The 22,315-nt window shown below is 43.9% G+C and overlaps 1 protein-coding gene across 1 annotated transcript; it reads left to right on the top strand.

Moving 5' to 3' along the window:
- Positions 1 to 6,318: 6,318 nt before the first annotated feature.
- igfbp5b (insulin-like growth factor binding protein 5b) lies at positions 6,319 to 21,651 on the top strand. The gene is made up of 4 exons (XM_083682583.1): positions 6,319 to 7,026; positions 16,602 to 16,819; positions 17,397 to 17,516; positions 17,689 to 21,651. Exons 1-4 carry the CDS (start codon positions 6,693 to 6,695, stop codon positions 17,824 to 17,826), a joined length of 810 nt encoding a protein of 269 aa, XP_083538709.1. The 5' UTR covers positions 6,319 to 6,692; the 3' UTR covers positions 17,827 to 21,651.
- The last annotated feature ends 664 nt before the right edge of the window (positions 21,652 to 22,315 follow it).

Below are 22,315 nucleotides of genomic sequence, written 5' to 3'. Positions count from 1 at the left end.
CCATGGCGAACCGGTACTGCACTGAAGCACTCCATTGTGAATGGTGCACACAAGGCAAGTCCCATCATTATAGTTGGCTAGGTTTGCTGAGAAAAATCTGAACGAGCTGTAGCAAAGTTCCCACTGTGGTTGATGGGAAGCTACCTTCTAGAGAAGCAGAGGACAACTGTTACCTCCCAACAATACAGCCTTTGTTAAGCAAGTCCTAGCATATTTCTTTTATAGTGCATTATCAAGGAACTGGAAGAGGAAAAAAGTACTTGAGCGAAAGAGTGAGGACACTGTGTCTGACAGTTGGGCATGTCAAACGTGTCATTTGTCAGGCTGGAATGGATGACAATGCAGGGGCAAAGCAGGTATGGCACACAAGATGGCCTCTCTGTCAACATGGTTCAGAAAAAAAGGATGAATGAGCAGAAGGACAGACAGACAGACAGACAGACAGACAGACAGACCAACATGTAGTCACCTCAGGCAGTATTATTTTCACCCCTGGAAAGTATATTACTGGAAAATAATTGCAATGACAATTCAGAATAGTGTCTCCTCCTCTCCTTTGCTCAATGCAAACTACTTCTAACTGAAACAATGAATCTATCAGTCATTTTACACTTTTATCCAGAAAATGTCTTAGTTACATGACCTTGAAACTAGCTAAGGACTTCTTTGGTTGAAAGTGAAGATGTTATTTAGTTTGGAAATGTTTGGGAAACATGAACATGGAACATTCTCTAAACTCAAAGTTTCAAACAAATCCCCTCATTTCCCAAACAAAACTCAGACAAGGCTGTAATGTCAAACAGGACGTTTACTAGGAAAAATCATGAGGATACATGTCACAAACTTATTTGCACACAAAGGCTTCCGTTGCTTCCGTTGCTTCCGTTGACCTTCCGTTTTTCCAGAACTCTGCAGGCTCTTTTAGGTAACCTGGTCATCCTGTTTTTGTGGCTAACTAGTGGTTTGCGCCTTGCAGGGGAGCCTCTGTAGTTCTGTTGGTGAAGTCTTCTGCGGATGGTAGTCTCTGACATATTCTGGCTTACCTACTGGAGAGTGTTGCTGATCTCTCTACTACCATCCGGAAAGCGGTACCGTGGCATCCAGAGCCGCACCAACTGGTTCTGGAGCAGTAAATAACCATTGAAATTTGATTTGATTTGAGTTGATAATCTCTACTTTAACTTAATAGTAATTGTTTGATTTAAAATCCAAACCTTAAGTGTAGAGCCAAAAGAAGAAAAAAAGCATCACTGTCCCATTACTTAGACAGGGCACTGTATATGTCTGTTTTGCTTTTGCTAATTTTTTAAAAATATATGAATACTTTTTAATATATTTATTTGGTTACTTTTTTATTTATTTTCCAATTGTTTTATTTTATGCAATTTGAAATTCTTCTTGTATAATGAAAAGCGCTTTATAAATGTCATACTTTATTATTATTATTATTATTATTATTATTATTATTATTATTATTATTATTATTATTATTAATGAATTGAATGAACTGTATTTTTAATATGATAGTATATATTACTATAGTATATGATAGTAACATATTAGTAACATATTATAAACACCTCAATTATACTACCACCTGCAATTGTGTTTAATGCTATTTAAATTATATTTGTAAAATGATGCTGTAATATTAAACAAAATTTAAAGTATTAAGTACATCGGAAAAAAGTGTATTTAGTACACACAAAGACACACACACACACACACACACACACACACAGAGCTAAATGAGGAGTACACATACAACAAAACACACATGACAGAAAGAGCTAAGTGTGGCCCACAGATCGAGCCTGGAATCACATAATCTAATCATTAGTTGAGCCATTTTGTAAACAAGGCAATGGCCATGACTGTTGGTATTTATTTGGATGAAATAAAACACAGATGTGCCATTAAGATTTAAAGACACCCACATATTTACTTAAAAATGACGGCCTGACCCCGTTGCCACATGCAAATGAAAATACAAACAAAATACTCAATGAATCTTAGAACACCTGTTCACATCTGACCACAGACACAACTGATTCACCATGATCTGATTCACCATGATCTGATTCACCATGATCTGATTCACCATGATCTGATTCACCATGATCTGATTCACCATGATCTGATTCCCTAGAAATACTGTTTCGGAAAAATCCTGTGCCCTTTCTTCTTTGTTTGGAATGGAAAGAAGTCATCTATTTATGTGGGTGACTGAATACACAGAGAAATGAAAGGAAAGGAAATATTTTCAAACTGTTGAAACATCACCCCCGGCACCAGAATAATGAAAATTTGGAACTGCTTAAAAAGTTTCACACCTAAACATGGCAATATTTAGGTGTGAATGTTGTTTTTGTAGAGGTTGTGTCCATACGTTACAGTATTTGCTGCTTGTTGTTTCAAGGAAGGTCAAAGATGTGTGGCTTATGAGACTGTAACTCAAAGTCAAACTGCCACTAAAGCTGTAACCAGTCAAAATCATAAAAGTGGAGAGAGCCTTAGAGAGCCTGATGTCTTCCCTCTCTCAGTCAGATTCAACCCTAACCCTAACCCTCTTAACCCTAACCCTAACCCTAACCCTCTTAACCCTAACCCTAACCCTAACCCTCTTAACCCTAACCCTAACCCTCTTAACCCTAACCCTAACCCTAACCCTAACCCTCTTAACCCTAACCCTAACCCTAACCCTAAAAAAAAAAAAGTTTTCTTTGTGTTTTAACAGGTTAAACACATCAACTGAGAACATACTTCACATACAAATACATAGCTAAACATATATCCCGACAGAGCACACACTGCACATACAATATACAGTACCATGCGTACTGTAAGTAAAGGGACAGTGAAGAATGTTTTCTTCTTTTGGCTCTACACTACAAAAGTTTGAAATCAAATAATTACTATGAGATTAAAGTTGAAATTCTCTGCTTTTATTTGATGGTATTTGTGTACATATTGTTTTTGTTTTTTTATCACTGAGCTCACCAGTGCTTTTTAAAACATGTTTTGATGATGTTCCAAACTGGCTATGTTTTTTATTTTTCAGCCTAATAATGACTTACTTGACTTTCATTGACACCTCTTTGGTTCTCGTGTTGACAGACACCAATAGTAAACTTCAAAGGCAAATGCAAAGCCTAGAATCAATACTAGACATTGACAGCTCTCTTATGCCTGCATAAATGATGTGGTGGAACACGCCTGACTTACCAGAAACACCTGTCAAGCCAATTGTCCCATTACTTACCATTCCCATTACTTTTGGGTCCCCTAAAATAGGGGGACTATGCATATACTGGACATAAATATGGACACAAATACTATCAAATAAAAGCTGACAATCTCTAATTTAACCTCATAGTAATTGTTTGATTTCGAGCCAAAAGAAGAAAAAATGCTTCACTGTCCCATACTTATACAGAGCACTGTAAGTCCCATACTTATACAGAGCTAGAAATGTCATATATAAAGTCTGTGGCGCTGAAGTGCAGAGTATACCAGTTAAAAATGCTCAATAGTTGTTTGCATTTCCTGATGGCAACTTTCCTCACCTGCGTGACCTATACCGAAGGTGGACGGTGAGAAGATTGCGGCCAACAATCTTTTCCTCAGTCCGAACAATTCTTTACAGTTTGTTTTTGGATTTGACACGTCACCATTTGAGGATGGATGGATGGATGGATGGATGGATGGATGGATGGATGGATGATTGAGAATGGATAGATGGATGATTGAGGATGGATGGATAGATGGATGGATGGATGATTGAGGGTGGATGGATGGATGGATGGATGGATGGATGGATAGATGAATGGATGGATGGATGAATGGCTGGAAGGATAGATAGAGTTCCTGATTTCACTGTGTCTCTTTAGTAACTAACCCTCACTGACTCCTCCTATTGAACCCTGCTGTTGTGGTGAGGATCACAGAACACAGCCAAGGGGCAGTTTGATGTCATATCAGAAACTGCAGTGAGTGAACACTTTGCAAAAAAATGGCAGCAATGGTCCACACCGCGGCAGCCAGTCCAGCCTAAAGTCATTTGTGTTAGTTTATCAACTTATTAGCAACCGGATTCCATTTCTAACGTGTTTCCAGCAACTTCTGAACGTTTTCAACCTTTTTAACTTCCAAGACATGCTATGGGTTATGGTTAACACAGAAGACTAAGTAGACCTGGGAAACGGGAGAAATGGGAGGGAAAAGAGGGTGAAAGTCAAGCATGTCCATATATGGAAGTGGACAGGACACATCACCCTAGTTCAAGCTCCCCTGAAGAATTCATCAGAAATCAGACAAATATCATTGCAGACAATTGCTATTTGGGGAGGTAATACACATCCAATCACCACTGAAGGTACATTAACAGTGAAAAGTGAATGAGAATAGGGACAATAGACTTAAGATGAGTTGTCTTACATACAGTGCTTGTGCACTTGGGTAGGGCAAGAAACCACAACAAAATGTCTACAATCTCACAATTCAGTTGTCCAAAGTGTTGAAATGAATGCATGCCCATTACCACTTTTCAGACTCACATACATGTATATACTTTATACCACAGCTTACATTCATTCTACAGTGCATTCTAGGGCTACCTTAATGTTCCATAATAAGCCATTGTATACTTGTATATAGTGGTCATGAACTTTGACCCCTCAGATTATTGTCATTTGCTTATGATTACTTGGGTGGGACAGCTATTCCTTTCTATGGGAGAAAAGACAAGTCTTGTGTTAACTCCCGTAGAGTGAGCTGTTGTCATTGGTAACAGCTCCTTCTAGTGGTCGACGGAGGAAATGCCACAAATAGGGCCTACTGTAAATCAAGGGTGCAAGGATTTACCATCTAACAGAAGATGATCACATGTGAGATAAAACAATCACAAATGTACACAATAGACGGTAGCCGTTCTATTTAGTCTGTGATTGAGACAGGTGATCAGAACCGCCTGGACCTTGGTTGACGTTGAATTGAACTGAAGGGTATCTTTGCTGAGAGTTACTTAGATGGAAACAACACATTTCACTTGGCTGATGGAGTTTACATATGGCTTGAAGAACACATGTTTAAGCCATCCCAGAATGCTCTGAGTATATACAATGATAGTCCCATGTTGAATTTGAGTTGTCAGACCATTACATCGACACACCGGAGTCTGAGCCTGAACCTCTCTCTCTCTCTCTCTCTCTCTCTCTCTGTCTCTCTCTGTCTCTCTCTCTCTCTCTCTCTCTCTCTCTCTCTCTCTCTCTCTCTCTCTCTCTCATACACACAGGCATTCATGTATTTTAAAACAGGTCTGCATGCTACCTTTGTATTAGAAATGGTGTCCAATGGGGAGAACAGGTGCAGGCTTTAAAGTATGCCTATTTTTAGACCGAAATAGGCATCCACAGCCAGCGTTATCTAAATACAAAACAGAGATAATCTTAGCATGTAAACCAAGAGCCAAAGCCTCCTGACATTGCTTGCTTCAAATCTATTTCTCCAGGCCTACTTATCTGAGCACAAAGCATTATGGCACAACTAAATGATTAATGTTTGTCTTTCATATGTTTATATTAACTACTATACTACATGATAAGAATTGCACGCTGAAAACACAGGATCAATTGGATATTGTGCTGGGTCAGGGTTAGTTGGGTTAGGGTTAATTGGATGGTACATTGTTATTTGCTGTGACCCCTCAAGTGTAAGTGACAGCAGAATGCGGCCCAACCTGGTACGGAGCTGGCAACATACCTGCTCTGGTTGACCGAGTGCTAAATTCTCTAACACTTATGCCTAAGATTGTTACGATGTCATGTTGCGAGATTCTGTAGGCTACTTCATTATACAAAAACCTTATTTATGGCTGGGACTATGATCTAAGAAAAAGGTTTCTATTAGTTTTGCGTTTTACCCCGTGTGTAACTGCCATATAGCTTTCAAGTTTTTTTTTGTTGTTGTTGTATTTTTTAGTCCATCACCCCGTGAGATAATTTGGAAATCTTTTGAGTGTAAGGGGTGTGCTCGCTTAGCAAAGGCATGTATTCAGTGCCTGTGGAATCCAATTACGCCTCCGGAGAAGTGTTTTTATTTAAATGTTTTGATGAAGGTTGCGTTGGTTTCTTGTGTTGCTCCTTGCAGTTGGCATCACTGTATCCTTCAGCGTGAAAGACTGATCCTATTGCTGAAAAAAAGGTTGGCTACTCGCCAGGGCCTGAAACAAGTGCGCCTCCCTTCCCTGCTGATGGCGTATTCATAGTTAGGGGTTTGGGTTTGGCTGTTTTTAAAAAGGCAAGCCTGGTCTGAAGTTGATCAGTCTGCTCAGGAAACTTCTCCGGAGGGGAAAGTATTGGGATCGGTTTATTTCAAAAGGGAAAAAAGTCTAGATTTGTGCAAAGAATTGCATTGCATTTAGAGAAGACACAGCTTTTGGAAATTGACGGGAAAAATCGAATACACCCCAAATTAGTGATTTTTAAATATTCCGATTACTTTACTGAATACATTTACAAAGATTTGTATTTTTTTTGGTATATATTCCTATATATCTGAAGTTTATTTCAGCACACCATTTGGATGCGGACTCTTGTTTTAGCTTTAAACATCGGACCATCTAACGTAGAGGATCTGTAGTCTATATAGCCTAAACGCTTTGTATTTGGGGCTTTATTATCGCTAAGACGAATATGTTTCTCAGCTTTTGTCTACTGGTGACATTTTTCTTGGGATTGTCCGGGTGCTTAGGCTCGTATGTGCCCTGCGAGCCGTGCGACCAGAAGGCGCTGTCGATGTGCCCGCCGGTTCCCGTCGGCTGTCAACTGGTGAAGGAGCCGGGCTGCGGTTGCTGCCTGACCTGCGCCCTGTCGGAGGGTCAGGCGTGTGGCGTTTACACCGGAACATGCACCCATGGCTTGCGCTGCTTACCGCGGAACGGAGAGGAGAAACCCCTTCACGCCCTCCTCCACGGCAGGGGAGTGTGCACGAACGAGAAAGGATATAAACCACTCCATCCACCCATAGGTAAGAAATACGCATAGACTGCGTGCGCCAAGGACATTTCATTGGGCTGTGCGATGCGTACTGTACGCACCGTGATGTTGCAGGGTTGACACCGTCCCCAACGTATGTGGCAGGATTACATTCATAACAGGATTGTCAGAATTGATATTGTGGATGTATTAGTCATTTCTCTGCTGGAGTTGCTACGTGTGGGTGTTTATTGAGACTTCTCAGTGAGCTTGGTGTTTTGGGTTTGTGGAGTCATGCATAGTCAGTTCACATTTGGACTCGTTTCACAGGTAGCCTATATGAGCGGCCCCATTGCGCGGCCACACCACTTGACATCATACCAGATTATTGTCAATCTGCATTGATATTCAACATCCACCGTAACACGTGCAAAGAACAAATCCGGATTGGCCGTTGATCTGAAACTGGTGAGTTCAGTGTCCGGTTGTCAACCACGCTGGGTTACGTGCGTAAAACCGAGTGAAATAAGTGGATGCTAACGATTTGATCCGTTGAGTCTTACGCGATACGGTGCAGCAGTGCGCTAAGATATTCAGCTCTCCAATATATGCAGCTCTCTCGTACGAGGTTCGAGCCTATCTGACTACAGTCTGCATGCTTGTCTATATTGTGTCCCTCACCGCAGACAGACACGTGCCTGTCTGGGCATCCATTCCTTCGCTCTCATTCTTTCTCATGTGAGAGTACATTGTTGGCCTATATCCTAATTTGTCACTTCTCATGTATGTTCCCTTCTGTAACTAGTTTAATTCTTAATTGTGACATAATGCATTTTCTATACAGAGACAACCACTTGTAGTACTCGCTGCAATTAACTGTGAACGTGATCAATATTCGGCAATGTATAATTTCCGGATATTTATCGTAATTGAATGAAGAGAGCGCTATTCCCGGGGCTACGGATCTTGTCAAAGCTGAATTTGGGTTTAGCCCCTGTGGGTGGGGTTGAGAGTCGGATTACCGCTCAAAGATTACATTTGATGGCAGCACGGTGCGTGCGTGCGAGCGCGTGTGCGTGCGTGCGTGCGTGCGTGTGTGTGTGTGTGTGTGTGTGTGTGTGTGCGTGTGTGTGTGTGTGTGTGAGAGAGAGAGAGAGAGAGAGAGAGAGAGAGAGAGAGAGAGAGAGAGAGAGAGAGAGAGAGAGAATTATTTGGTACAATGGTGGGAATGGGGATAGGTGGCAAGATTGAGCGAATATAGCCAAAACCTGTTGACTGATATATGATTTCTTTAAGACCACTTTATGTTGACACAGTTAACTACTGTGTAAAAAAAAACAGCCACATTCTTTAACATGCTATTGGTGTACAGTCCTTTTTGGGTGAGCCAGGTTGATTGAATTGCTCAGCAGACTATTTGTGTTTTGAATTCTCCCTTGGGCAACATGAAAACATGAAACAACATTAGAATGGAATCCAGTCTATTCAAGGGGGCACCATTGTTATAAAGGCAAAGCTACGTAACATTCTACAAACACTTGAAACTGAACTAAGCCAAAGTGCTTTTGCCGTGCTATAAGCGTTACTCTGAGCAGGGGCATTGAATTCCAAAATGCACACCGTCTGAAGTGTCTGTTTGTGTGTATGTATAGGGGGGTTGGGGGTGAGGGGGTGGAGCTTGTGTGTGTGTAGATGTGAGTAATTATTTTGTTCACATGTAATTATGTGTGTTACTCCTGTCTGTCTGTGTGTGTGTGTGTGTGTGTGTGTGTGTGTGTGTGTGTGTGTGTGTGTGTGTGTGTGTGTGTGTGTGTCCTCCTCTGGTGAGGTGCTGGGCACTCAGTGGCTGCGCGGTGATTCAGCAGAATGCCTCCGGCGCTCCTCTCTGAGCGGTCGTCCATCAAGGCCTCCTCCGATAGGAATTAGTGACAAGCCTCTGGTCTCCTCCGGTGTGGGGTTTCAGCCTGCTCCTACCAGCTGAGCCAGACAGACACACAAGGAGGAGGTCAAGTGTCCGACAGACTCAGGGCTAGGCCAAGAGCTGTAGCCACCGACACTTGGCTGCAATCTCACCTGTATGCAATCTTCACCTGTATGCAATCTCACCTGTATGCAATCTTCACCTGTATGGAATCTTCACCTGTATGCAGTCTTCACCTGTATGCAGTCTTCACCTGTATGCAATCTCACCTGTATGCAATCTTCACCTGTATGCAGTCTTCACCTGTATGCAGTCTTCACCTGTATGCAGTCTTCACCTGTATGCCTCTAGCAAACACAGTCGCTTTGAATACCAAATCAGATGATGGAAGGAGAGGGAATTCACGGAGAGTTTTCAATCTCTCTCTCTCTCTCTCTTTGTCTGTGTGTGTGTCTCTCTCTCTCTCTCTCTTTGTCTGTGTGTGTGTCTCTCTCTCTCTCTCTCTCTCTCTCTTTGTCTGTGTGTGTGTCTCTCTCTCTCTCTCTCTCTCTCTCTCTCTCTCTCTCTCTCTCTCTCTCTCTCTGATATGTACTGACACTAAAGCAATAAACTGTTGCCAAAGTAAACAGTACAAGAATGACTGCACATTGTCATCGTTATCATCATCATCATCATCATCATCATCATCATCATCATCATCTCTCTCTCTCTCAATCTCTCTCTCTCAATCTCTCTCTCTCCCATGCAGAAAGTCCTCAGCTTGGATTACCAGGCACACAGGAGTCTGGTATGTGCGCAGTGTTAGCCCGAAGAGAATCAGAACCAGCAGAGCCTGCCAACAGATATGACTTCATGGCAGCAGGCCCCTTGCCCTAGGAGCTTGGGAAAGAGCCTTATGTTTGAACAGATTGCCCTTTGCCAAGAAACAAAAGATGATTAAAGAGAGCTTCCAAATCTAGAAAGCTTGACTTGTACATGAACAAACACGCAGTGCCTCGTAAACACATCAATAAAGACGGAGCTTTTGCCAAGTTGAAAAATGAGAACTTTTGGATCGGTGTTGGTTTGTTGTTGCATTCTGGAGAGTGTGTAGATGTACTTACAGCCGATGTGTTGAACCTAACAGTCATTTTGCAGTCTTTGGTTTTAGTCCATTGCCAAGGAAACGCAAAGAAGCCAGTTGTTGGTCTTCTGTCTGTGTCATCAACATGCACAATGGCTATGAGGGAAAAGAAATTCTAGCTACCCAAACGTAATGTTAGCTCGACAACTCAATGTGTGTGCATGTGTGCTCAGTGTAGTGTTAAAGTAGGTTTGAATTCTCCAAAGCCAGTTTGAATTAAGGGTGTAACTCGTTCTGCGGCTGTCATGTCTGCGGAAATTATTTCATAGAAGCAAGGTCAACTTCTAGTATTTCTTATGTATCTCAAATGATTGGCACTGAAACATGAACACTTTTTACAGAAAGGAGGCAAAATAATGGAAAATGCTTTTTAAATGCGATACAGGGCCTGTATTCACAAAGCGTCTCAGAGTAGGAGTACATGCTTCCATAATTCAAAATACCATAATTTAAGACTGTTGAAACAGTTCAGAATGTTTATGATCCTTGCTGGATCAGTTTAGTTTTTTGGATCAAAATGAAAAAGGTTATATTAACAGGTGGGGACCTGATCCTAGATCAGCATTCCTAGTCTGAGATGCTTTGTGAATTCAGGCTCTGGACTTCTCCATTCATACAGCTCCTGAATACTCCCACCCCATGTTCAGCATCTGACCTTTTCACACAGACCAGTGGAATATTGCCATGGGTTAGGCCTGGCTCATCATAACCACATTGATGTCTGGAGGCAAAGCCTCCTATAGTTCTACATCAGACAAGCGAATTACTACAGAAAGGCAGAACTTTGCGTGAGGTGGCTTCAGGTGGCTCAAATCACTTACCGGAGACATTGTATGCACACAAATGCCATTATCAGTCATGGCTCAGCTGAAACAAAGATGGTCCCAGTCGCTTAGTGGCGTACATGACTGGGTCTTGAGGAAGAAAATGTTGAGCATTCTGTCCTGGACTGTCCCGCCCTCTCATTTTAAAGCCCTGGAACCCAAAAAAAGACCGATAATGAGGTTTGAACACATGATGAATGTATCATCCAATTATTTTGACAAAGCAGCTAGTGGGTAACAGCTTTGGAGAAAAATCACTTCACATAGTAGCCTCCTCTGTCAAGAACATGTTAGTAAAAAAGCCAGTGACATCCACTTGCTGGATTTTAAACACGTGTGATCTGACTCGACCGGTGGAGGTGCTCTTTACTCTCATCACTGCCAGATTTACCTGGCCCAGTACATAGCATATTGGGCATGGGGGTAAAGGCATCATAGTGGTCGAAATCACCTCATCGTTTCATCCCCACAGAAGACTCTAACTTGTTGAAACTCCCTGTCACGAGTCCAACAAAAAAGCCTGGCTCATGTTTCTTTGCAAAAGGAGAACAATAGATGCTTTAATCTCTAGTCTGCAGCTCTGGTGCGGGTTAGGCTGAAAATGTAGATTTTTCTTCTTGTCTGTGATCCCCATGTATTGCGTTTGCCTGGACTGCTTGGAGTTGAGCTTTTTGGACAGTGGATTGAGGAGACTCAGCAGCCCCAGCCAAAATAGCAGCTTCTGCAGCGGGGAGTTAGAATTTCGTCACACCCAGCAATTGTGTTGTGGCGATGGTGACCCAGAAAGAGGCAGCGTCCGTCCGTGTGGTCAGAGCGGAATGAGACCTCAGACCAAAACTCGCATTGGAGTGCAGCGGCTTGTGTCACGGTGATCGTGCGCTTTCGTAAAAGGCTCGGTCTCAACTGCTGTCGAACATTTCTTTTGACTTCAGTGGAAAACTGTGTCCTCTGTGCAGCAGTTGCTGGTGGGGCATCGTGTCTGTTACCTATGCCCCACTTGGGAAGGACCTTTATCCTGACAGAGCAACTGTTCTTTCATTTTAAATCCTTGAATTGTTCACACTGCTATTTTTATCTCTCCATCTAAAAAGCAGGAAACCTTTTGATTGCCCTGTACATATGTTTACCTTGGGGGAAAGTTATTTCCTGTAAGTGCTGATTGAGTGTGCATATAGGTCCAGTTGAGACACCCGTGGTACGGTCCAGAAAAAAGACTCAAAACAGGATCATTGATCAAATCTCAACAGAAAAGCGTTTAGTTTATGTTGTCACATGTGATGACAAATTAACTTGTCCCTAACCACATCGCTATCAAGCTGTGACGAGTCATTAAACAATTAGTCATGCCCCAACCAGTGTACATTTTGCAAGCACGTTTGATAGAGAATTAATGTGGTCCAATTACACGTAAAGTGTGTAATTGGACCACATTTAATTCTCTATCAAATGATCCCAATGATCAATGCTCTCTGGTTGTAGAACTATTCCCTGTGCACTGTTCCCTTCTGAGTCAAGTTTTTTTTACGGTATCTAAATAAGATACCTGGGACGGCCATACCCTTAACCCTAACCTTAACTGTAACTCTTACCATGACCGTTTTAAATCTCTACTTCACTGGGGCGATGTCAGTCGAAGACCCCAGTTAGAATCTGGTGTTTTTCTATGTGTTCTCTGTGCTCCAGCAGTGTTCCCAGGCCATGGACTCTGCCCAGCCTTGAAATATTGATCAGCAGAATCAAGCCCAGGGAGCCGTTCTTGGCCAGGGTGGTGGTTTAGAAGACGACAGAGGGCTTCCTGCTAATCTTTCACTCATCATACCCCCGGCTTAGGCTAAAAAGTCATTTCTAATCGTAGTTTTGTATCTTGTATGGCAGACATTTCAGAAGGTTTGATGAGATATAGCAACCGAACCAAAGAATAGGGGTACACTATACTCACTTCGGAGGTTTTGTAAGCTGATGAGAATTGCAAACTTATTGAAAAGGGCTCTTCTTTTCCACGCCAAATGGAGAACATACTGAAAGACAGGGGCTTGTCTTTCACGGTGAGGTTCCTGGCTGTAAGAAACTTGGGATATTGATGAAGTATAATTCTGTGCATGTGGTAAATTTTTAAACAGAGGCATATCGGGTGCACCTCCTTTGCCTGCTCTGCTCCTCTTGTCTTAATGAAAAACTTGAGCGAGAGCAGGGGGAGAGATAGCTAGGCTGAATGGAAGGGGCTGCACGTGAGCCGGCTGCTTTGGCTCCAATCCAGCGTCTTGGCAGTGATTCAGCAGTTAAACACAGGCCCACTAAGCCTCCTTTACAAGCTGGGGACCCTGAGCATGGAAAAACTGAGTTTTTGTGGCTACAGTGAAGAGCCCACTTCAGAAAAGACGAATTTTGGTGATTTAGAGAGAGACAGAGGAGAAAGAGAGAGAGAGAGAGAGAGAGAGAGAGAGACAGATGAGAGGGAGAGAGAGAGAGAGAGAGAGAGTAGAGAGAGAGAGAGAGGAGAAAGAGAGAGAGCCAGAGGAGAGAGAGAGAGAGAGACAGAGGAGAGAGAGAGAGAGAGAGAGAGTAGAGAGAGAGAGAGAGAGACAGAGGAGAAAGAGAGAGAGCCAGAGGAGAGAGAGAGAGAGAGACAGAGGAGAGAGAGAGAGTAGAGAGAGAGAGAGAGAGACAGAGGAGAAAGAGAGAGAGACAGAGGAGAGAAAGAGAGACATAGAAGAGAGAGAGAGAGAGACAGATGAGAGTGAGAGAGAGAGAGAGAGAGAGAGAGAGAGAGAGCGAGAGCCAGAAAGCGACTCTCATTGTCTGCAAGCGGGGTACTCTGGGTATTGTTGGCTGAAGATGGGTACATTTTGTCTCCATGGCTTTGAACTGCAGACACAGTTTATGATTTGGAAGCACGACCGTGCCGTATTTACACTAGGATATGACTATGATAAATACCCAAGTTTAAAAATGAATACTGTTTTTCAGATTGTAGCCACAATCACTTTGTCAAATTACATGAAGCAAAGCATATCATTAGACCACATCGGCATCTCTTGCTTACTGGTTTTATAGTTTAGAAGGCCTCTAGCAACATGATACATAATTAGGCTTTATCACCTGGAAATATCCTTTAAGATGCGGTTCAACTGTGCAACATTTGCTCACGAGCCTAGCGAGAACTGGCGCGAACTCAACCCTGTTTGACATACATTTGAGTTTTCTAATCCCATCTCTAATGTAATCCAGGTTCAATGATGTCAGCAGATGTATTGACATCATTCAGTCTGACAAACCTGTACCCGATTCTGATGATGCCAATACTTGTTGGGCAATCTTTTCTCTGGCAAACTGCTCATAAATATAGGGTGTCAGATGTCATTACACTGGAAGTTTTACCAGAGATGTGAATTTTGCTGTGTTTGTAAACATGAGGAGGGTAGTTGTTTCCCATTTTGAGTTAGTTCAAGTTAAAAGTTTGATTGTAATATGTACTGGGACACAGAGGAGTGTATGACAGTACAATGACATTCTTACTTGCAAGCTCCCCTCTTCCAAAACACAGTAGTAACACAGAATACAATATTAACACAATAATACAAGCAGCAGAGACTCTATACACAATGCATTAGTATGTAGAATCCCAGGGGCTTGAACATTTGATCTGTGCAGCATTATAATCAGGTTAAAAAACTGGTCAAACTCTTGAAATAAGAGGGTTTATTCCCGACGTCCAGGCATGCATGTAGGAAAGCTCATTGGACATATTTATTTATAGCGGTTTACAGCCGTGCAGTCTGAGCGGGGAGGCTCGTCCAGGACATATCCAAACACAAACTGCGGCCTGCCAAGTCATGAGTTGTGAGATTAATTTCAAAGAGACAGAGTGTGGCTCAGAAGCCAGGGACCCAATTCCGGTAATCACCCCCCCCACCCCCCCCCCCCATCCCCTGCTGTGGCTCTCTGGGCATCAGTTCCTGGGAATCCACCATCCACCTCTTTGTTACATGCCTAGCCTTTTTAACCCAAGGTGGCCATATGTTAGTCCGGTCCGTGAAGCGTAGACAGCCCGGTCACAACTCACAACAACATGGTGTGTGTGGTTTCCTCAATTCTTTTTCAATCGCATTCCCTCAGCTGTCTGTCGCGATCTCGGCCGCTGTCTCGCCTTTCTCAACCATACTTGTTGGCACGGTCTTTTGCCCCGACATTCCACCCGGACTCTGCCTGCCTGTCGCCGCTGCTGCACCCAGACGGGTTTCCTCGCTGGGTAAATATAATCCCGGTCATCCACTGGCACCAGGGCCGCTCGCCAGAGCCTGGCAGAGTCCCCACTGGACCTCTGTGCTTACACTTAGCCCGCGGGGGTGAGGAGGACTCATCTCCATGGCCTCAGAGAACCTCTGACTGGGGGGCGTTTGGCTTAAGGGGGCTGAGCCTGCAGAGGAAAGGGGGGGGGGGATAAGGGATTCAGGACACCAAATCTGTAGCCTGGTGGGACACCTTCATATCTCCACAGACTGCAGTGCCCCCTAGGGTGGGGGGTGAGAGAGAGATTGGGGGGGGGGGGGGTGATGGGGGGGGGGGGATCAGGAGCCGATCTTGGCTTCAAGTTGTGTGCAGTTTGGTGTATTCCTGACTGGATGTATTCCAGTTATGGAACTATAGCCTGTGTCATGGTTCTGTCCCTTTACTTCCCCCAACTGAATGGCTCTGTATTCAACTGCCATACCAATTTGATAGAAGAGGAGTCACCTTGAACCTTATTGAAATATCCTCACAGAAGATGATTTGAAGTGCTTATCTTCAGTGTATTCAGACGAGTATTCCACCTCTGTCTTAGCACTTCTGTTGCCATGGTTCCTCAGTTACCATGACATCAAAGGGTCTAAGTATGACTTGTTGAGCTGTGAGAGAGCATTTGTATGGCCCAATGCTAGTTTTCATTTCATATGTTTATGATCAGAAAGGGAAAAAAACACTTGAGGATCCACCCAATAAGCCACGGTCAATTTGTACAAGCCAACTATATAAACTCTACATGCCTCCTAATCATAACATGGCAACTATTATAATCCACAAATACTTTTGATACTTTTGGAGCCTTCCTGTCTACTGTTTTCATTGTTGGTGAAGATGAGTTGTGTGGTGGCCTAACTTATGGGCTAGATATGCTTTTAATACCATGTGGCACTCCCTGTGCTTTAACCGCCATTGCATTAGCATGATGAAGGCTGTTTGTTGGTTGGGGGTGGGGTGGTGGGGTGGAGGGGTGGTGGGGTGGAGGGGTGGAGGGGTGGAGGGGTGGAGGGGTGGTGGGGTGGAGGGGTGGTGGGGTGGAGGGGTGGAGGGGTGGTGGGGTGGAGGGGTGGAGGGGTGGTGGGGTGGAGGGGTGGAGGGGTGGAGGTAGGAGTACATCAGCTGTCGATCCTTTATCCTACCCCCTCCTCTATAAACAAATGGAAAAGCAACATTTGGTGGCCAAAACCAAAATCCTGGGAAAGGCATGTGGCTGTGTAATTGGAATAGCAAGCTGTGGAGTATTTTAAATCTTGGGGGGGAGAGGAATTGCCTAAGGAATTGAAGACAAGATTAATGTCAAATGTCAAAACATAGTGATGCATAATCGTATTTCACACATCTTCAATCTCTGCCTTGAGCTAACTGTACACCCACATTGCAACGCTGATTATTGTATATCTCATGATATTATCAGACCTCTGGTTTGGTTCATGACGCGGGTTGCTCACGTTCATACCTTCTTTTGCTTTCCCGTGTAGATCGTGAGTCACGGGAACACGAGGACACCATGACAACGGAGATCACCGAGGACCAACTGCAGCCGGCCAAAGTGCCGCTGAACCCCAAACAAGACCTCATCAACAGCAAGAAGATCCAGGCGGTGCGCAAAGACAAGAAGAGACAGCAGGGCAAGCACCGCTCTCTCGGACAGATGGACTACTCCCCGCTACCCATCGACAAACACGAGCCAGAGTTTGTAAGTTCTGACTGGGAGAGGAGCAGGAGTGAGGCGGTCGATGCTGCTCATGTTGCTAATGTGTCTCTATTGCTGCTAATTTGCGCAGAATGTAGTGCTTGTCTGCTTATTAGGATACACTGCTCGCATGGAGGAAGACCTCATAATGGGCTACAGTTAGTCTCGTTCCCAGACACTTCCACCCAAATGTGCAAAAGGTGTGGTGGACCAATGCGTCAAACTTGGCCTTCATTAAGCCAAAAGAAGGAGTGTTGAAAACGGACGGCACGTAGCCATGGGCTTTAATTCGCATCGATCATCTCCCACAGCACTTCCTCCCAATGCTTGCACACCACACGTTTCTGAATCGGAGCTACGCCTCAAAGCTGTGTGATTCGCTGAAATCAAATAATAACAAATACTTTAAATTCATTCCCACTAAGGCCAGGTTTGAGTCGTTGTTATTCCAGGCGGCTTATATGTGCTGTGCACAATAACTTGGGGATGAGGTTAGGCTGTTTTCACAAATGCTGTGGTAGCATACTGGAAGGAGCTCTGGGATGTAAGCTAACCTTAGCTCTGTTTCTTCCCTGCCTAGGGTCCCTGCAGGAGGAAGTTGGACGGGATCATCCAGGGGATGAAGGACACGTCCCGTGTCATGGCTCTGTCCCTCTACCTCCCCAACTGTGACAGGAAGGGCTTCTTCAAGCGCAAGCAGGTTAGCTCTCTCTCCGCCACCAACGTTTTAGACGGATCTAAACCATTATTATTAAATCATTATTATAATTACACATTGACGGGTGTCTTCTGTTTCTCTGAGGCTCTAAATCTCTCTCCACCTCTCTCTCCTTAACCCCCCCCCCCCCCCCCCCCCCATTGGTCAACCACAGTGCAAGCCCTCTCGCGGTCGGAAGCGGGGCATCTGCTGGTGCGTGGACAAGTACGGCGTGCAGCTCCCCGGCACCGACTACAGCGGCGGGGACATCCAGTGCAAAGACCTGGAGAGCAGCAGCAACAACAACGAGTGAAGAGGCGACTCCACCCACCCACCCACCCCCGTCCCGATCACCTGACCCAGGGCCTTGCCCTCTCCTTTCCCCTCTCGCCTGTCTGCTCCACTCTCCAGTCACTTTGAGAATTTTTTTTTTCAAAACGAAAAAGAAGAAAAAACAAAAACAAATCAAAACGAAAGGACCGGCTGATAAGAGACCCCTGAAGTCTTCTTTGTCGGCCGTGTGCTCATCTCTAAACGACGGAAAACCAGCAGGTTTCAAACCCTTGTCTACCCTGTGGGCCCTACTAAGAGCTATGTCCCCACTATCAATTCTTGAAAATATATACGTGTATTGATATATTTTTATAGAAGCTGGGGTTTAAGCACCAAATGTTGTATCGATGTAAAGCTAACAAAAAACAAATGAGAGGAGGAGATAGCTGGAACTTTTTACGATTGGGTTATTTGTTTTTTTTGTTTTCCAAAAAAAAAAAGAAAAAAAGAGAGGGAGATCTTCTGATACAGTTGACTCTATCTGGGTATTTGGTTCTATCAGAGCACTTATGAATAAGGGAACCTGCTTGGATATGTGTAACTTCACAAAGTTGCTTAAGTGTGTGTGAGTGTGTGTGTGTGTGTGTGTGTGTGTGTGCGTGTGTATGTCTGTGTGCGTGTGCATGAGGGAGCCTTTAACAAAAGAATGTCCTTTTTCTTTCTCTTTCTGTCTCGTCACAACCATGATGGCTAGTGTTGAAGTGGTCTTGGGGATGGCATACCCTCACTAGCCTATGAAAAGTATGTCTCTGGGATCGGTCTGGTAGTTCAAAAGCAGACCATTACAGACAAACCTAAGTAAGTGGCTCTTTGACTCTGTAGCTAGCCTGATATGCCAACTGTGCCTATTTCAACAGACACTGCCATGCAGGGCGACACAAAACTTACTGGAGAGCACTGCCCCTACTGGTGAAGGGAAGTACTGCCATAAAATGCATATTCATACCTGAGCCCTCTCTTCAACAACACCTCATTGGCTGTACTAAAAAGAGGGTAGGAATTTCCTGAATGACCTTACAATCCCCAATAACTGACATCTGTACATAGTATTGGTTACATATGGACTAATATGGAATTGGGAGAAAACCTCAGAGAGCATTTTTGCAGACTTGTATTCACCAGTGAGGCTAGTTGTTTCTCTCTGTGTCTCGGTTGCTTAAGGTGGAGTCTTGTATGGTTTTGTTTGTACTGTTTTCTTTGCCTTCAGTGAAGTAACAACTGCCCACGTTTGAGCCATGTCCCTTAACCCGAGTGGCCCCCCCTTTTGACACTATGGTGTAACCTTGGTATAATCCTTTTAACTAAAGATTAATGAATGTTTTTATAGACACAAAACAACAACAATATACTGGTGCTTGGATAAGGATGTGTGTATTTTAGCCTGTAAATCAATCTGAATAGTTCCATGAAGCCTCTTAGAAGCATGGCCCTTGTTATTTGAATACAGGACGGTCCAAAAAACGAGCCCATCCATCCATCCATCCATCTATCTCTCCTCTTCTCCTTTTGTTTGCATGCCACACCCCACAATTGTGATCCTCCCTTTGACGACTTGTTTTCAATCCAACATGACATGACATGCGTTGGAAAATGGTGAGCAGTGTTCATTCCTCTGAAGAAAGAGGACGTGGTTGCAACGAAAGGGCGACATTACCTACAGGGTCCTTTTAAATAGTTGTTTTTACGTCTGCGTGCGAGTCACAGTGCCTTCCTACATGCAAATACATTTGAATAGTGACGCGAAAGTGACGTGTGTGTCGAAATGACGGAGGAGCGTTTTTGCTCCCAGAGGCCCTGGGGGGGTGGTCCTTTTGTGATGACGCGAGGTTTAGGTCTATTTCAGACATATAGAAGTACAATGAATGTGGTCGCTCTTCGAAACGGTGTCTCAAATGCATTATGAATTAGTTATTCCAAACCTTCTCTGTGCTCGATGGCCGTACAAAGAACAGACTCGTAAGTAGCAGATGAAACCCGCCGGACCGTACACTTACCTCTGTCGCCTCTTTTTTCTCAATGCACCGATAAGCTAAGATATTACTTAAAAAGTTACTGCCAATGTATATGATATACTCTATGCCAGAGAGTGCAAGCCAAGGGATGTTAGAATTCAGAGGCGCACCTTGGTGGGGCATGACTGCAGACTGCTGTTGTTGCTGGATTCTCTCTCCCAGGACAACAGAGCCAAGTGAGAACAACTTATTACCAGCACTCAGATCCTATTTCAGAACTTAAGTGGTCCTAGTAGATAGCCAGAGAGAGGGAGGGAGGAAGACAGGGCTTCAGACTTTACACAGTAAAGAGGGAGGAACAGAGAACAGAGCTGAACAGAGAACTCTGGGTCAGCAGTGCGACATGATGAAGCTAAACTGTCACCAGTTTCTAGAGAGATTATGTAGTGGTGTACTGTTCATTTCACAGCTTGTAACAGCAAAGGGATGCTAACAGTATAAGTCTTATACATACTCAAAATATTTTCTCGGAGTAGCTCCACCCACCAGCAGTTGTTCTGAAAGAAAGTTGGGGGGAAAATAAATTGCAAATTACCCAACACATCCAAAATGCCTTCTTGGATTGATGGAAGTGACTGCAACAGCCCTGTAGCAAACCCTGCTGTACATCACCAGGGCCCTACCAGCCCCCTCCAACCCCTCCCCACTCCACTTTAAAAAGAAGCAGCTTGCACTTAGAGTATACAAGTTAAACAATTACAATATGGATACTGACACACAACTACAACTACAACGTCCTGTGACTGTGCTGTCTGGGTGAAAAAAACCAACCACATATGTGTAACCAGAAGCAGGAGGTGCTTCTGGGTAATCTTTGACAGGGGCTGTGCGGCCCATGCCTGGGTCCTCCATGACAGCAACATACAACATACACACACACACACACACACACACACACACATACACACACACACACACACACACACACACACACACACACGCACACACACACAGTCTCACTTATATGTGCTCTCACTGACCACAACAGAGAGAGTAAGACAAAGATGAGAGAGAGAGAGAGAGAGAGAGAGAGAGAGAGAGAGAGAGGGCGAGAGAGGGCGAGCGCCGTGGGTAGCGGTCGCGCTTAAGGCCTAGCCACTCCCCAACATGGGGTCACTTACCAGTTGCATGACAGTAGATACAGTTAGTTAGCAGGACAGATACAAGGAGCCCAGGGAATCTGAGGAACACAGACACGGCATGCAGGAAACGCAGAAATGGCAAATGCGTCATCCCTCTCCAGCCTCAAGCTCCACCTCCGTGTTAGCAACAGGCATTCAATAACCTACCGAAAGATCCAACCCATCAACGCTATTAAACCAAGCTGGCAATCCATTTTATTCCTGGCCTGGCGATGTTGGAGAGGGTGAAAACGATAGCCTTTCTGTTCCCCAGCTCCTAGATTCAGATTCCTAGTCTCCTACCTGGTTTTTAGACTCATAATCACAACTCATAATACAATAGTACAGTAACTACAGCTTTTTTTGTTAAATGCATAACATTTTTAATGGTTGAATTGAAACAATACAACAACTTGGTTATCTTAACATGTGGTGTTAGCTGGCCTGTGAAAAGGAACCCGTTGGAGGCAGGAGGATTGTGAGAAAAAAACATGTTCAGCATTTGGAACTCTTCATGAAAGAAATAAAAATAAGACACAAAATCTCAAATTATTAAAGTGAATATCACTGTGTAATATTTATTCAACTTGTAATTTATGTACTCTTTTAACCTTTGTCTTTTTTGTTATGACAAAGCATTTATTTAAATAAAGTGATGTATTCATTTAAGGACTTGGTGGTGATGCTTTTGTGTGTGTTGAATGTCTGGTCTTCAACACGGACTCCTGTAAACATCTCTTAAACAATGTTCCAAGCTCCAGGGGGTGACACACAGTCATATGGCATACAGTATACAAATAGTCATATACAATAAGCACATGAATTATGTCCAAGACATTGTTTTCTATGCATTTCATCACTCATCAATTGTCGTCCACAAGGGATCCAGCCATGATTTAAGTGCCGAATCCCCCCTCTGAAGTTCTGAGCGGCCTGCCCAGGTGGAGATGCAGGTCGAGGGAGGGCCAGACTTTCGACAAGTGGTGTATGTATGCTCATAAGTAACCTTGTCCCCAGGCTATTGGGCACAGCGCATATACACCTGGAATAACAGCTACTCAAACCTGGCCTTAGTGGGAGTGAATTTACTGAGTAAAGTATTTGTTATTATTTGATTTCAGCGAATCGCACAGCTGCGAGGTGTAGCTCTGAATCAGAAATGTGTGGTGCGTGAGCACTGAGGGATAGTGATTGATGCGAAATAAAGCCAGTGGGTATGCGCCATCCCTTTTCTACGCTCTTTTCTATTGGCTTAATGAATGCCAAGTTTGACACGTTGGTCCACCAGACCTTTAATACATCCGAAGCACGCATCTAAATCACAGGGGAATACCAA

The sequence above is a fragment of the Argentina silus genome (genome assembly GCF_951799395.1).
Source record: "Argentina silus genome assembly, chromosome: 12".
NCBI classification, from domain to species: Eukaryota; Metazoa; Chordata; class Actinopteri; order Argentiniformes; family Argentinidae; genus Argentina; species Argentina silus.
Note: the sequence above shows the minus strand (reverse complement) of the source record. Positions and strands in the feature narration are given on the sequence as shown.